The sequence below is a fragment of the Schistocerca nitens genome, chromosome 6 (assembly GCF_023898315.1).
Source record: "Schistocerca nitens isolate TAMUIC-IGC-003100 chromosome 6, iqSchNite1.1, whole genome shotgun sequence".
Taxonomy (NCBI): Eukaryota; Metazoa; Arthropoda; class Insecta; order Orthoptera; family Acrididae; genus Schistocerca; species Schistocerca nitens.
In genome coordinates, this window is record NC_064619.1 from 492552795 (window position 1) to 492565818 (window position 13024).

A 13024-nucleotide genomic window follows, 5' to 3' on the forward strand; every position below is an offset into this window, starting at 1 on the left:
CGTTGAAGGTTCCGGAGAGCATTAAGCTCAACTCCTTCCAAACAGCACTTGTCCACAATTTCGCCAATAGTTCTTCAAAAACTAAACGAGGACTGCAATACCGTTAAAGGGGCGGTAGATATGTGTCCTATGAGCAAAAGTTTTTGTCTCATCAAGTAAGTTCCAGGTACGATCGTTAGGCATGCCAAGTGAAACCTTCCATTTTCGAATATTTTTGGTCATCCAGTGCACTTACACAACTAAACCAAAATTTCGGATGGCGGTACGTTTGCTTCCTACGACTTCTCCAATCAATACTTAAAATTATAAGGGGATATTTGCAAAATAAAATCAAAGGAAAATTTAAATACTTAACTGGAAAATGTCAGATCAGCCATAGAGAACGGCTTGGCTTATCACAACAGTAATATTGAAGACCACGAAAACAAATTTTGACTCAATTCAGATTTTTTGAAAAGTGATTCATTATAGGAGTTACGTTCATGATATAATACTGTTCCATATATTCTAAAATTAAATTTAACGCAGAGTAGCTACTCTCTTGATCGTACCAAGACTAGACAGTATAAACCATACAACTCGTATTTTCAGAAAACTCTGAAATAATTTAAACGACGATTCATATCTGAGCCGTGGCAGCTTATCGTACTATCTTTGGCTCTAAGACATTGCCCAGCGAGCGCAACTCCCTCTGGCGTGGCCTGGAGGACTGGCTTGATGACCCGTAAATAAAGTATGAGAGCTAGTACGATGATGGGAGTATCGGTGCAGCAACCAAGCGGAAAGGAGGCCTTTTGCCGCCACCCACCGTCTGTTGGACAGGCTTGCAGTGTCGGCTTCTACCTGCCTGTTATTAATTTTCGGTTTCCTTAAGGGAAATAACTACCAGCTGACATTAGTCCTGGTGCTTTGTGTGAAAGTAGGCTTTCGCGATGCGCGAATGTTGTCAGGCTTAGTGTTGTAAACCGTATGACTTATGTTTAATTTGAACATTTTGGATAAACCCTGTTCTCAATTTGTCTTTCTGAACTTGGCTCCACTGTGTCTTATTCCTGGCGCTGAAGACCTTGCTATCGTGCGCCCATATCAACATATCCGTCTCGAGTCTAATGTACTGCATATTCTGCTTCCGGCCATGTGTTATCTTTTTTATTTCATTCAAGTGGCTTATACAGAAATTTGTTTTCTAAATTTTAGTTGTCCGTTCTGATCTTTTTGGACTGTGTAAGTGCCCAGGAACTGTGGAATTTGAGGGAATTGGCTCGGTGTAGGCTTAATCATTCGTTCCAGCAGTTATTTGGTGCAACTATTTAATTCTGAAATTTTCCTTAAGAGAACTGCACGTGGTGCCTTAAATTTTCTAATTCTTAGAAGACTTAAATTTGGAGTATCGCTCCGTAAGAAATTGTATTAACTATGGAGACCGTAATCTTTATTACGAGGATCGTTAAATAAAGAATAATCAGAATTTTTTATGATCATAAATTCTCGCACTAAAATTTAATCTTATGATATTATGTTAGCTTAATGTGCAACAAACACGCCGTAGTAGTTTCATTGTTGGGTCTACTGGTTCCCGCCTGTGAGAGACAGGCAAGGTCAGACATTTTCAGTATCGCCTACCGCTGCAATGGAGGTAACACGCAAGGAACAATATGCGGCTTTGAAATTCTGCTTTCGTGTCAACAAATATTCAGCTGAGGCCTATACAATGTTACACACGAGGCCAATGGAGAGTCTGCTCTCTCCTACAGCGCAGCTCGAAGGTCGTTTAAAGAGGGGAGACAATCAGTTTCAAAGGAAAATGGATTCGATGCTCCAGTTACTGCTCTTACGGAAGAAAACCCCAACACTGCTGCTATCATTGTGAGAGGATCGACGAATTACCTTAGTATCACTTTCTGAAATACTGAACATTTCACTGGGTGCCACCCACACGTTGGTGACAGAAAAATTACACATGACACGTGTTTGTGTGCGATGGGTTCCAAGACTGTTGATCCCTGAACAAAAGGACATTCGCGTGCAGGTCTGCATGCAGTTAGTTGACGTTACAAATGTAATCACTGCTGATAAAAACCTGGCTACATCATTTTGATCCTGAGAGCAAACAGCAAAGCTCAGTGTGGAAATATGCATCACCAGTCCCCAAAAAAGCAAAAGTGGTTGCTTGTGTTGGGAAAGTTATGATCATATCATTCTTTGATATTCATGGAATGGTTTCAGCATGTTGTACCTGCATACAAATCAGTAAATAGACAATGCTACAGGGATGTCCTGACAACATTGCAAGTCCATATCAGCCACGAAAGACCACACTTCCGTGAAGCAGGCTGGATGCTGCACCATAATGCGCGGCCGCATATTGTCAATGATGTCGCTGAATATCTTCCAAAAATCAACGTGAAGTGCATCCCTCACCCTCCCTATAGTCAGGATTTAGCCCCAAGTGACTTATTTCTATTCCCTAACATGAAGAAACTCCTTCGTGGGAGGCATTATCAATCAGAAGCAGTGGTGAAGGCTGCGGTGACGATTTTGAAGGACCTCTCAAAAAATGGTTTCGAGCATGTATTTGAAGACTGGCAGAAACGCTGGGACAAGTGCATCGCATTCATGGGAGACTACTTTGAGAAGAACCATCAAAATTGAGTATGTTGTAAAAAAAATGATCATTCTTTATTGAACAGCCTTCGTATAATCTTGGCAGTGACTTGAGCTTGCACTTATTGGAATTTATTCGTGTTGCAGGGAACTTTGGTAAGGTTGCTTGGTGTCTGGCGTCGGTGCTGTTTACCGATTCTTGTCCGGTCCACTCATTCTAGACCCTGCCGACCTAGGTCTGTTAGTCTCTCTTCAGTGCAATTTTAAGCTGACGAAATCTTCGGTTTAGCAGCATGGATAATTCCTGTAGAAACGACTGTTAGGCTGCAGTTAATCTACTCACACATCCTATATTCTAGTGTTAGTCCAACGTAATATCCTGGAAAATACATATACTACTAACTCTTCGCCGACACACTGAAACCGAGGATTGAGCGCGAGTTGTTTGGATGGCTCAGTTGGGAATAATTACACCCCGCAAAAGGCAACCCCTTATAGTTTTAATCTGACGAATACTGATACAAATCTCACAATATTAAGTATTATACGGCCTCACTGTATGCTGCATACAGTTTTCAATATCAGGTCACACTAACATAAAATCTCGAATCTAAGATATTCTAGATGCGATCATCCTTCAATGTTTAGTCTTAATACTAGACATTGCCAAACACTCCCTGGAATTTAGCTACCTTCCCCTCACGACACAGCTTCTTTGGTGTGGAGTAACGTAAACCCACTTCAGCTGTTTGTCGGCCCGTTGTTGACGTAGCTTGCAGGGACGTGCCAATGTCGCGGCCGAAGCTCTGTTCTGCGAGTGGACTATCGTTAATTTCGCAGCCACCGTTCCTTTCTCTGTTATCGGCTCGCTCCACATTTTTCACATTCCATTGTACTATTACCGAATCGGGATTTCTACTGAGAATTATTGTTCTCTAGTCTCACACAGGCCAATGAAGAAAATTCTTAAAATGTGCAGACACATCAGCCTGTGGGCTCGATTAGGTACGGTCCTGTGGTCCTCTTGACAGAAGAAATCCATCCAGCTAGTTATCTTTCATTCACTAACAACCACCCTAGAGCCAACTAAGTGACTTGGGCCCCAGGTACTTGTCTTGTCTGAACCACGAAACCAATGTTAAAAACCTCATGTGCAGAATTCGAATAACGCTTTGAGTTTAATGTTAAAAACTTGACAAATACAGGATTAAAACCAAAAATAATGGAACCCATTCGAATAACGAAATTTTTGAGTGACATTCGAGTAACAAAACTTTTGAGTGACTGACAAAAGTAGCAACTTCTAAATCTAACAAGATCCGACATTACAATTATCAACTTCTTTGTTCCCTTTCATGAACGGGGTACACACCAACACTGGCCCTAATTTCTCTAAAGTTGCCGTCATAATACTTAGAAGGTACGTGTAGCACTGGTAGGGAAGGAGGGAAAAATTGCTACAAGTTGACTTGTGTGAGCAGCCAAAGTGTCTGGACTTATAGAGGTTTCAATTTTTTATTACACAGAGCGTTACTTGTGCGTTCTACTGTAGTGCCTCTGACGCTGAATACTAAATGACGAGTACTGCAGCTATATGTCAATATATTGTTCTAATGTCAGTTCTATTTCGAAAGAGCGAAGACTGAAACAGCATCCGTTAATGGCACGGGGAGTTTCGTAAACGAACTCTTCCGTTGATAAGTTATATGTTGGAATTCTTCCACTAAATATCCGTCGAATACTATATTTACACGGTTGTCCTACCTTTATATCGCTTCGGAAAGACTCGCTTAGACCTGCTGACCTGACTAGATTCGTCGTTCAGTGTAGTTAATATCTGATATCTTCAACAGATTTACAGCACTATATCTAGTTATATCCCGTTTCAGTCGCAAATCTCGCCTCAATTTTTCGGTAACAGCCATGTGATCCTTAACCACTCTCAGATCTACTGGTATCGCAACTTTTAAGAACGCGCACGCGCCAAAGGATTGATCCATTTAAAACTTCCTGAGACTTTCCCAGATCTACGTGGCATTCTCTTGTGATATTTACCCACTGGACATATAGGTTACAGTGTGCAGCCCGTTCTAAATTCCTTAGTCGAATAGCATATTGGTCAAATACATCAACGGCCGTTTTGTTTCCTTGAAGGACGTGTGAGACTGCGTAGATCTAGAGTCTGAAGTCCAGCCCACATAACGCGCTCCATGCTTCTAAAAAGGCAGTTGAATGCTGGTTTCGTCCTATCCTGCCACTCCCGATGGTAGCCGGAACGATATGTGCTTTATTTCAGTTACATGCGATGCTCTGCCACTTCGGCGATCCCCTGAAATAAATATTTCTACATGAATTGAGCACTGTAACATGTGGCCCAGTGGTCTTTCCTTTACCCAGTGTATTGCTGCCTTTCGACTTCGCAGTAGTTTCTTTGTACCCTATTTTATGTCTGAGCAACAACAGAAAACTTGAGACTGTGGTGAATTTTCCTCAGTGAAAACAGGTATGGAGAGAAAAAAAAATCTCAATGATCTTTCATTTTTATTATACTCTACGATCAAGGAGGAAATTAACAGATGTCTATTACCCTTCTCAGGTAGTAAACCATTTGACTGAAACCGAAGATTTTGGGAGATCTGAGTAGGAGGAACTGGTACTAATGGTCTCATTGCCAGTTAATATCGCACTCTGTTACTACAGGACTACTACAAATTATTCGTTTCTTAAGTTCTATATTTTTCAACGTATTACATGTAAAAATTTGATGCATGAACAGAACCGTAAACTCAGTTTGCTTTGAACTCAGTAGTTGGCGTTCCGAGTGCAGTGCCTTGACAGCAAGAAAAGATTGTGTGTGTTGCAATCAACGATTTAGGGACACTGGACTGTCTCTGTATACCGGAAAGTAGAGGTCGACCAAGTGTGCCAGATGCAACCTTGGAGAGGCTGAGGGAAAGTTTCGTACGCAGTCCAAAAATAATCAATCGTCCGCCCAAGCCACGAACTTGGAATATAGCAGAAAACTGTGTGAGATATCTTTCGATGGCTGTTACATTTCAAACAATCCTGTGTGCAACAATTTAAACCGGAAGATTATCGCCGTCGCCTTCCATTTTGCATCATAATGCAGAAAGTACTTGATGAATATTTCCCCTTCAATCTGATATTTAGCAACGAAGCAACTTCCCCGGTATGGAACGGTTAATCGCCACAATGTGAGCGTGGGCACTGAAAACAGTCATTAATGTATGAGATATTCGCCGCAGATTAATGCTTTCTGTGCAAAGTTACGGAAAGAAGGAAGATGTTTAACGTCTCGTCGACGTAGAGGTCATTAGATACGGAACACAAGCTCGGATTGTGTCGAGGATGGGGAAGGAAATCGGCCATGCCCTTTCAAAGAAACCACCCTGGTATTTGCCTGGAGCGATCTTGGGAAATCACGGAAAACCTAAATCTGGACGGCCGGACGCTGGTTTGAACCGCCGTCCTCCCGAATGATTCCAATGTGTTAACCACTGCTCCACCTCACTGGTCCAATGTTAGATGATTCTACAAGGGCAGTTTTTCTTCTGTGAGAAAACTGTGACGGGTAGCTTCTACCTTGATATGTTGCAGTTGTTTGTTCCCACAGCTGAATGGGGATTCCGAGAATTTCATCTTGAAACAAGAAGGCGAAAATGATGTGGCTGTTCTCTTGCCGTGACCCCCCCACCTATCGCCTAACCTAAAGCCTTGTGAATTTCTTTTGGCGATACGTTAAAGATTGTGTTTGCATGTACCAACATCCTGCCTACCGCTTGGACATTAGTCGTGTGACCAGGGGTGCACATATAGAACATTTGTAGAGTGTAACATTCAAACTTAGGGAGTTTACTGTTCTATTCATGCATCAATTATATTTGTACATGTAATACTTTGGAAAATAGAGCTCTGAAAATTACAGTACTCATTTATAACAGCCCTGTACCTTGCACGTGGGTTAAGTATGATCAAGTTGCTTTGCTGAATAGCGGCAGTACAACTGCCTGCTCTTTGTTTACCATTGCTGACATGATGGATTCGTCCATGTGAAAGTTAATATTTCCTTTCTTTTACTTGTGCATTGCTTCCGCTCTATAAATATCAAAACCGCTACAGTTCATTACGATGGAGCCATCTATACAGTATGAAAATTAATAAAAATTATAGAAGCGACTGTACTTTCGAATTTACACCAACGGGCCGGTAATTTGGGACTCTTTGGCTTTCCAATACGCCCGAGCGCCACCTGTTCACTAAGCGAATCGATGACTTACCTGGAGACGCACGTCAAAACTTTCCAAAGAAGCGATGCACATGATGAGTGAAAAAAAATTCTTTTTTGCGGCACTCATATCACGGTCGTGTGAAAAAAGTGAAGCCGGCCGAAGTGGCCGCGCGGTTCTGGCGCTGCAGTCTGGAACCGCGAGACCGCTACGGTCGCAGGTTCGAATCCTGCCTCGGGCATGGATGTGTGTGATGTCCTTAGGTTAGTTAGGTTTAACTAGTTCTAAGTTCTAGGGGACTAATGACCTCAGCAGTTAAGTCCCATAGTGCTCAGAGCCATTTGAACCATTTTTTTGAAAAAAGTGCTGACGTAACAGGTCGTGTAAAACTCCGCATTCTAAAAACTATCTAGTTCTTTTTATAGAGTAGTTACCGCAGCTATTAACGCGGGCGGAATACTGAAAATACTGCATGATCTGTTGACTACTGAGAATACTAGAGCTGTCCACAACAGCCGCTACATAAGCGTCTTTCAAAAGGAATGTCGTCCTTAAAGTGCTGTGTCGAGATCGCATGCAACCGCGAATGAACCAAGAGCAATTGCTATTCAGCAAACAATATTTGCTTGATGAGCGAAAGAAAAAACACGTGTGCAGCAGCGCTCTCTCTCTCTCTCTCTCTCTCTCTCTCTCTCTCACACACACACACACACACACACACACACACACACACATGTACCACATGTTTCTTCTCTACCCCGAAAGCTTAATTCGTTGTCACCGTTTCTGTCAATTGTTCTTAATTGTAATCGGTAATACTACATAACGATAAAAATATATGCTTCTTAACTTCGCTTTGTGTCTCTTACAACTTCAAATCGAAAGGACAGAACCTTTTATTCAATTCTGCCGTAGCTTCGCATACCGCGAAGTTCGCGAATTACGCCCAAAACAAAAAAAAAAAACAAAAAAAAAAAGAAAAAAATGCCAGTATAGAACACGTAGAAATGAACTTTGAGGGTGGCATGGATCTCTTATTACACTCATCCTTAAAGTGTGATTACAACTGTTAGTCTCATAGTATTCAGTTCCATTCCTAAAAGGCGGGTGAATTGTTCCTCAGCAATATTAGCGGGGAAGACGACGAGAGATATCGGTGTTAGTTTCTCGTCACCAGATTGTACGCGAATATCCTGACTGTCTCATGAAATTTAGGGATGTGAAACAGCGCATGGTGCCCCTGCTCCGCTGCCGGCGTAGACGACGCAAACTCAGCGGCTGCCTTGAGTCTATTAGAGGTGGTTATGCGACTGTTACACAAACACCTACGAAAGTGAACCACAGCTTTGGCATACAAATCAATCAGTAGGTGGCACACAACGACGGGACAAGACAAACGATACGCATCGGCGCTGATTAGAGGTACTATTAGTGTTACAACTTTATGAAATTCAGACGTATTAGGGTCTACTTTCTGTTTACTACGTAGTTACTGAAGTACGAGAACGAGTTCCAATTCAGAAGGATGTGTCTCATCTACAATGAAATATCCCGGCCTTTAATACTTTGGGAAACCACATAAAATCTACAGCTGTATGATCAGGCAGCGATTTTAACCCCAATGTTCCCAAATGAGTGTCAGTGTCTTGAGAAACTTCCCTCGATGAGCTTGAGGAGATGTAACATGTTATTAGATAACAGCGTGTAGGCGTGGATTTACCTCTGGTCCAGTGCTGCGTCTGCGCGCCCTGTATGATAGCGGCGACGGACATCATAGGCTTTTCCTTCTTGAGCATGGTGGCGTGCTGCCTGACTGCTGGTCCGGTATCGTGACCTTCCAAGACGGCGCCACGGCCAACGGAGCCCGACCGCTGCGCATCCCCGCACGCAATTTACAAAGCGAGCCCCATCTTACGTAAAAAGCACACCAACGTAACTGTCTGCTACTCTTTTTTACACTGCACTGCTTAACATCTGTTTAGCGTACATGTATGGGAAAGGAACATTAAAACAAACTGAAATTCTCATCAGATATGAGAGTTTTGGCTGGGTAAAGAAGGGGGTGGGGAGCAAATGAAAGGCTGGCGTTCCTTGTTACAAATTTCAATGCGAGTGTCTTTCGCAGTCCTAAAGTGTGCCAGGTCGTAGCATATGAAATCGGGGATTTTTAAGGATCTAATTCAAAAGGGACAGACCAAAATATCAGCACGCGCTAACTTTTTTGCTCTGTCTTTTGACCTGGTTTGGGGCGACCCCTCACGACTTCCTGTCCTGTGCCAACTTCATCTCAGACTAGCACTTGTCCAAGCAATAATAGACTACGTTGTTTGTATACATACTAATGTCTTAACCTACAGGTTTTGCTCCCTGTGTGCTGCCTGGAAGTTATTTCTTGATGCCTTTCATTTCGTCAGTTATGGTCAGTGTTTTCCACATATTCCTTACCTGGTCGATTCCGCTGATAACCTATTTTCTCATCTTATGAGTCTACTCGTTTCAGGGCCCTCATAACTCCACACCCCAAACGCTTCTTTTCAAGTTTCGCCACTGTCATTGTGATTTCATATGTATACAGAAATTTCAACCTGACTGCAAACGAACACGGCACAATTTTTTTAATGCATCATTTCTATAAGTGTACTCAAGTCTTAAGAGATTTTTCCTGAAAACATAGGAAGGCACCTACGATCGAGCATTAAAAATGTGATCTTAGGCGATCCCTCAGATACATATTCTTCCGGAATATAACAATTTTTGTACAGTAACCATGACTAAGGAAAATCGGCTATATACGCGAGGTAGGTGCTGCTGGTAACTGTCATTTAAACTGGCGGAAAAACTGCAATCTACTGAGAAGTAATGTATTTTTTAAAAAAATACATGGTTTATGAGCAATATATCAGCCACAAACCACAAGTTTTTTGTAGTCTAAACAGAAGTACGTCGTTTTCATCCTATCAAATTAACTAATACTTGTGCAGATAACTGCTCTCGATCAAATGGAACGGTGAAAAAGTCCATAAAAAGTGTGAATGTCACTTACGACACTAAATTGATTTCCCCTACTCATTTGTACGATATGCAATGAAACGGTACTCAAGCAGCCCACTAGAGCCTCTTGGAAATGGAACATCAGTGCTTAATGTTTTAGATTGCTTCTTTCCTCTGCTGAAGAGGTAATGAGAACGAGAACTCCGAATGATCGGATAAAAATTATAAAGAATACTGATATTCTCATGTGGCTCAAGAACGAACCTGCTACAGCCATTAAGGCCGACTTATGTACAAGCAACTGGTCTGAGCAGAAGACATCTTGGAGGCAGTTTGGCTACAGTCAAAGCCCCTTAACCACTCACTTGTACAAAATCCAATAGCTAACATGGATTCTGTAACTACATCAAGCACATACCAAGACTCTGACCCAGAAAACGTGATTGAGATTGTGTGTACTTTACTACAATGTAGACAACTATCCAAAAGCAAAAATCTTTGAACGTAGCATACTACTGCTGAGTAGGTAGTTAGGGTCCTATAATCAAATCCATCTAACAAGAAATTTGTAATAGGCATCATACTTGGCATTTGTACTTGGACGACGATACTACTGTCAACGATGATCAAGGCGAAGAAAAAAAGTTACATTCAGATACGAACTTTACTGTGAGGTAATATTCATTGTACGATTCTGAACTATTACGAAGATGACATGAAACTAAGCTGCACCCATTATTATCCGGTATGCGTTCCAGGAGCGTGTCTTCTTTCCCATGGTGGAGAGTACAAATTTATTTTGAGGTATGGCGGGGGAAATGAACCACGCTCCGGTCGTCCCACAACAGCACTCACAAAAGCGGCGAGAAACTGTGCACATTTCAGCTAGAACCTTTGTCTTCTATTTGATCCCGGAGACAGAAAAGTGAGGACAACAAACCACTTTAAGACTGAAGAGGCTTAGCGTCATGTATCAACGTGCTGCATTACGTTCTCCTAGAATTACGGAATAAAAATCTTTACAAGAGGTTCCAAAGAACGAAACATCAATTTAATGAGGAAACTGACGCTTAACTGTGAATACATTCATTATAATTTAGCTCAATCGTTCGACATGGCACAATGTTTGGCTGCTCCACCCTTTTTCAATAGCAGAGTAACTAAGTCTACCAATTCGCGTGCACCTTAATCACGTGGACTGTCGTAAAATGATTCACAAGAAAAAAGCATTTCAGTAGTTTCTTCTATGCAACACACAGAACTTACTTTCAATCTCAGTAATGCCCTAGTATTGGCAGTGAAATGTAAAACGCACTGAAAGACGTCCCTCAGATTGAATGTTTCCATAGTGATCTTGTCATCTGGATTATTTCATGTACTACAGTCTATCGTAGGCTAAGTAAAAAAGAAAACATAAAAAATGCTGCATAATGCTACGACGGTTTCTCTTACGTTGGGCAATATTTCAAATCGCGTAGGTCTATATGATGGCTGAACCGGAAAATGTAATTCTCTCCCACGAATTGTACAAACCTACTGAATTAAAACGACCTTCTGACCGATAAAGTGAATTATTTGGAGACAAGCCGCACTGAGTTCACATGTCAAAGGAAAAGTTTGTTAAAAATGAACATAACACATGCCATAAAAATTTAAATCCAAATAAGCCATTGGAGAACATTGTGCAATAGGCTTCTACCATATCCCTTGTTCCTACCTACATGTTGTGTCGATGGTGTCTCCGTGGATTTTATTTTAAAGTTTGCCTATCCTCACAAGCTTCGTGCATGGATGGCAGGAGGAGAAAAGTGGTTTTGACGAGGTGACGGCGGGTTCAACAGAATGTAGTAAAATCAGTCTCAAATAACCATACTTCAGAGCTCCACGATTTGAATTTCATCTATTAGCGCAATATGGTAAAGATTAACACGATGAATAGCTTTAGAGTTGTCTCTAGGCAAAGCGCTAGAGTAAGAAAGTCTGGTTACAATGTGTCGTCGTCCTGGAGTCAAAAGTTTTATACCATGACAGAAAACTAAGGATTTTTCGAAACTAGACAAATGTTACCTAGTATCATCGCTACCAGCTACCGAATGAGAAAATTTTAGTGTTGGAGCAACCTGCTTAAATATGCCATTTCAGTCTTTAATTTTTAAGGATGAGTGTGGTTGATACATATTGTAAAATGCACAAAGTTAACATTAATGTGCAAATTTCACAAAAGTTGAAAACTTCTGGTCATAAATTTCACAAGGTAAGAAACTATCAACCTTGCAAGTAATAGCAGACAGCTACATTGGTTACGCTACCAATGACAATTTTCAGATACATCTAGAACAATGTCAATCCGAAAGTGTTGCGACTAGTAGCCTTAAAGTGTGCTTCGCATAGAAATTTTGTGTTTAGCACATATCATGATAGGGATTTGGAACAGACGAAATATGACAGCAATATGCTGCGAAATCGACATGTAAGACCAAAATACGTCACGTAGTTCCCTTTATATTTCTAGATTCATTTTCCCTTTCTCCAATCGCGAGCCCTCGTGGTGGCCTCGTGAGAATTGCACGCGAAGTGCAAAGGGGGCGGAAACTTGGCAGTCGACCGCCATGTTAGTGACGTCAGACGACACCTGTACGGCAGTGTACACTTCTGCCACCATAAAATGCAACGGTGACTTTAAAAATGTAAACATACACCTGCTGGTTTATATGCTTTCTCGGTTGATGGTATATCGGATCACATAGAAATGTTGCTTTTTATTAACATTACCAAGTGAAAACACTAAACATTTCGGCGCTCTAAAATATCGCTCTATGACGTGCTAAAGTAGCATGGCAAGGCAGCTGAAAGCAAGGTCGAATGTTCGTAAAGTTTGGCTATGTAATTTGACTGAGTTATAGTGTTTGTACCAAAAATTACGGGTTACTGAAAAATATCAGTGCACTTAAAGATAGTGATGTATGCAACGTCTCGCTAGCAAATTGTTATCAAATCCGTAACTCATTTTTTCCTTCGTTTCAACTGCTACGTACGAAAAATCAGATGTGAAATCTCTGCCCAAGGTTTGTTAAAACTCAACTTCATAGTTATTTTACGCGAATGTGGTACGCAATAATATACATAAACAATTCTGAAAGACGCAGCCCTCTACGCAAACTGAACAGATAGGCTACACAATA

The 13024-nt window shown here is 41.4% G+C and overlaps 2 protein-coding genes across 6 annotated transcripts in view; one reads left to right on the plus strand and one right to left on the minus strand.

Moving 5' to 3' along the window:
* The window catches only part of LOC126262553 (uncharacterized), a 371380-nt gene that overhangs the window by 354970 nt on the left and 3386 nt on the right, over window positions 1–13024 (plus strand). The window lies entirely within an intron of this gene.
* Window positions 1–13024, minus strand: part of LOC126262551 (retinoic acid receptor RXR) — a 141296-nt gene that overhangs the window by 86902 nt on the left and 41370 nt on the right. For 3 of the 5 annotated variants that reach the window (XM_049959244.1, XM_049959242.1, XM_049959243.1), the window contains exon 2: window positions 8572–8722. The exons of 1 other annotated variant lie outside the window; for it this stretch is intronic. In XM_049959244.1, the coding sequence (XP_049815201.1) occupies window positions 8572–8722 (151 nt within the window). Of the gene's footprint in view, window positions 1–8571; window positions 9588–13024 lie in introns of those variants that run through there. One more of the 5 variants, XM_049959245.1, reaches the window with a different exon arrangement.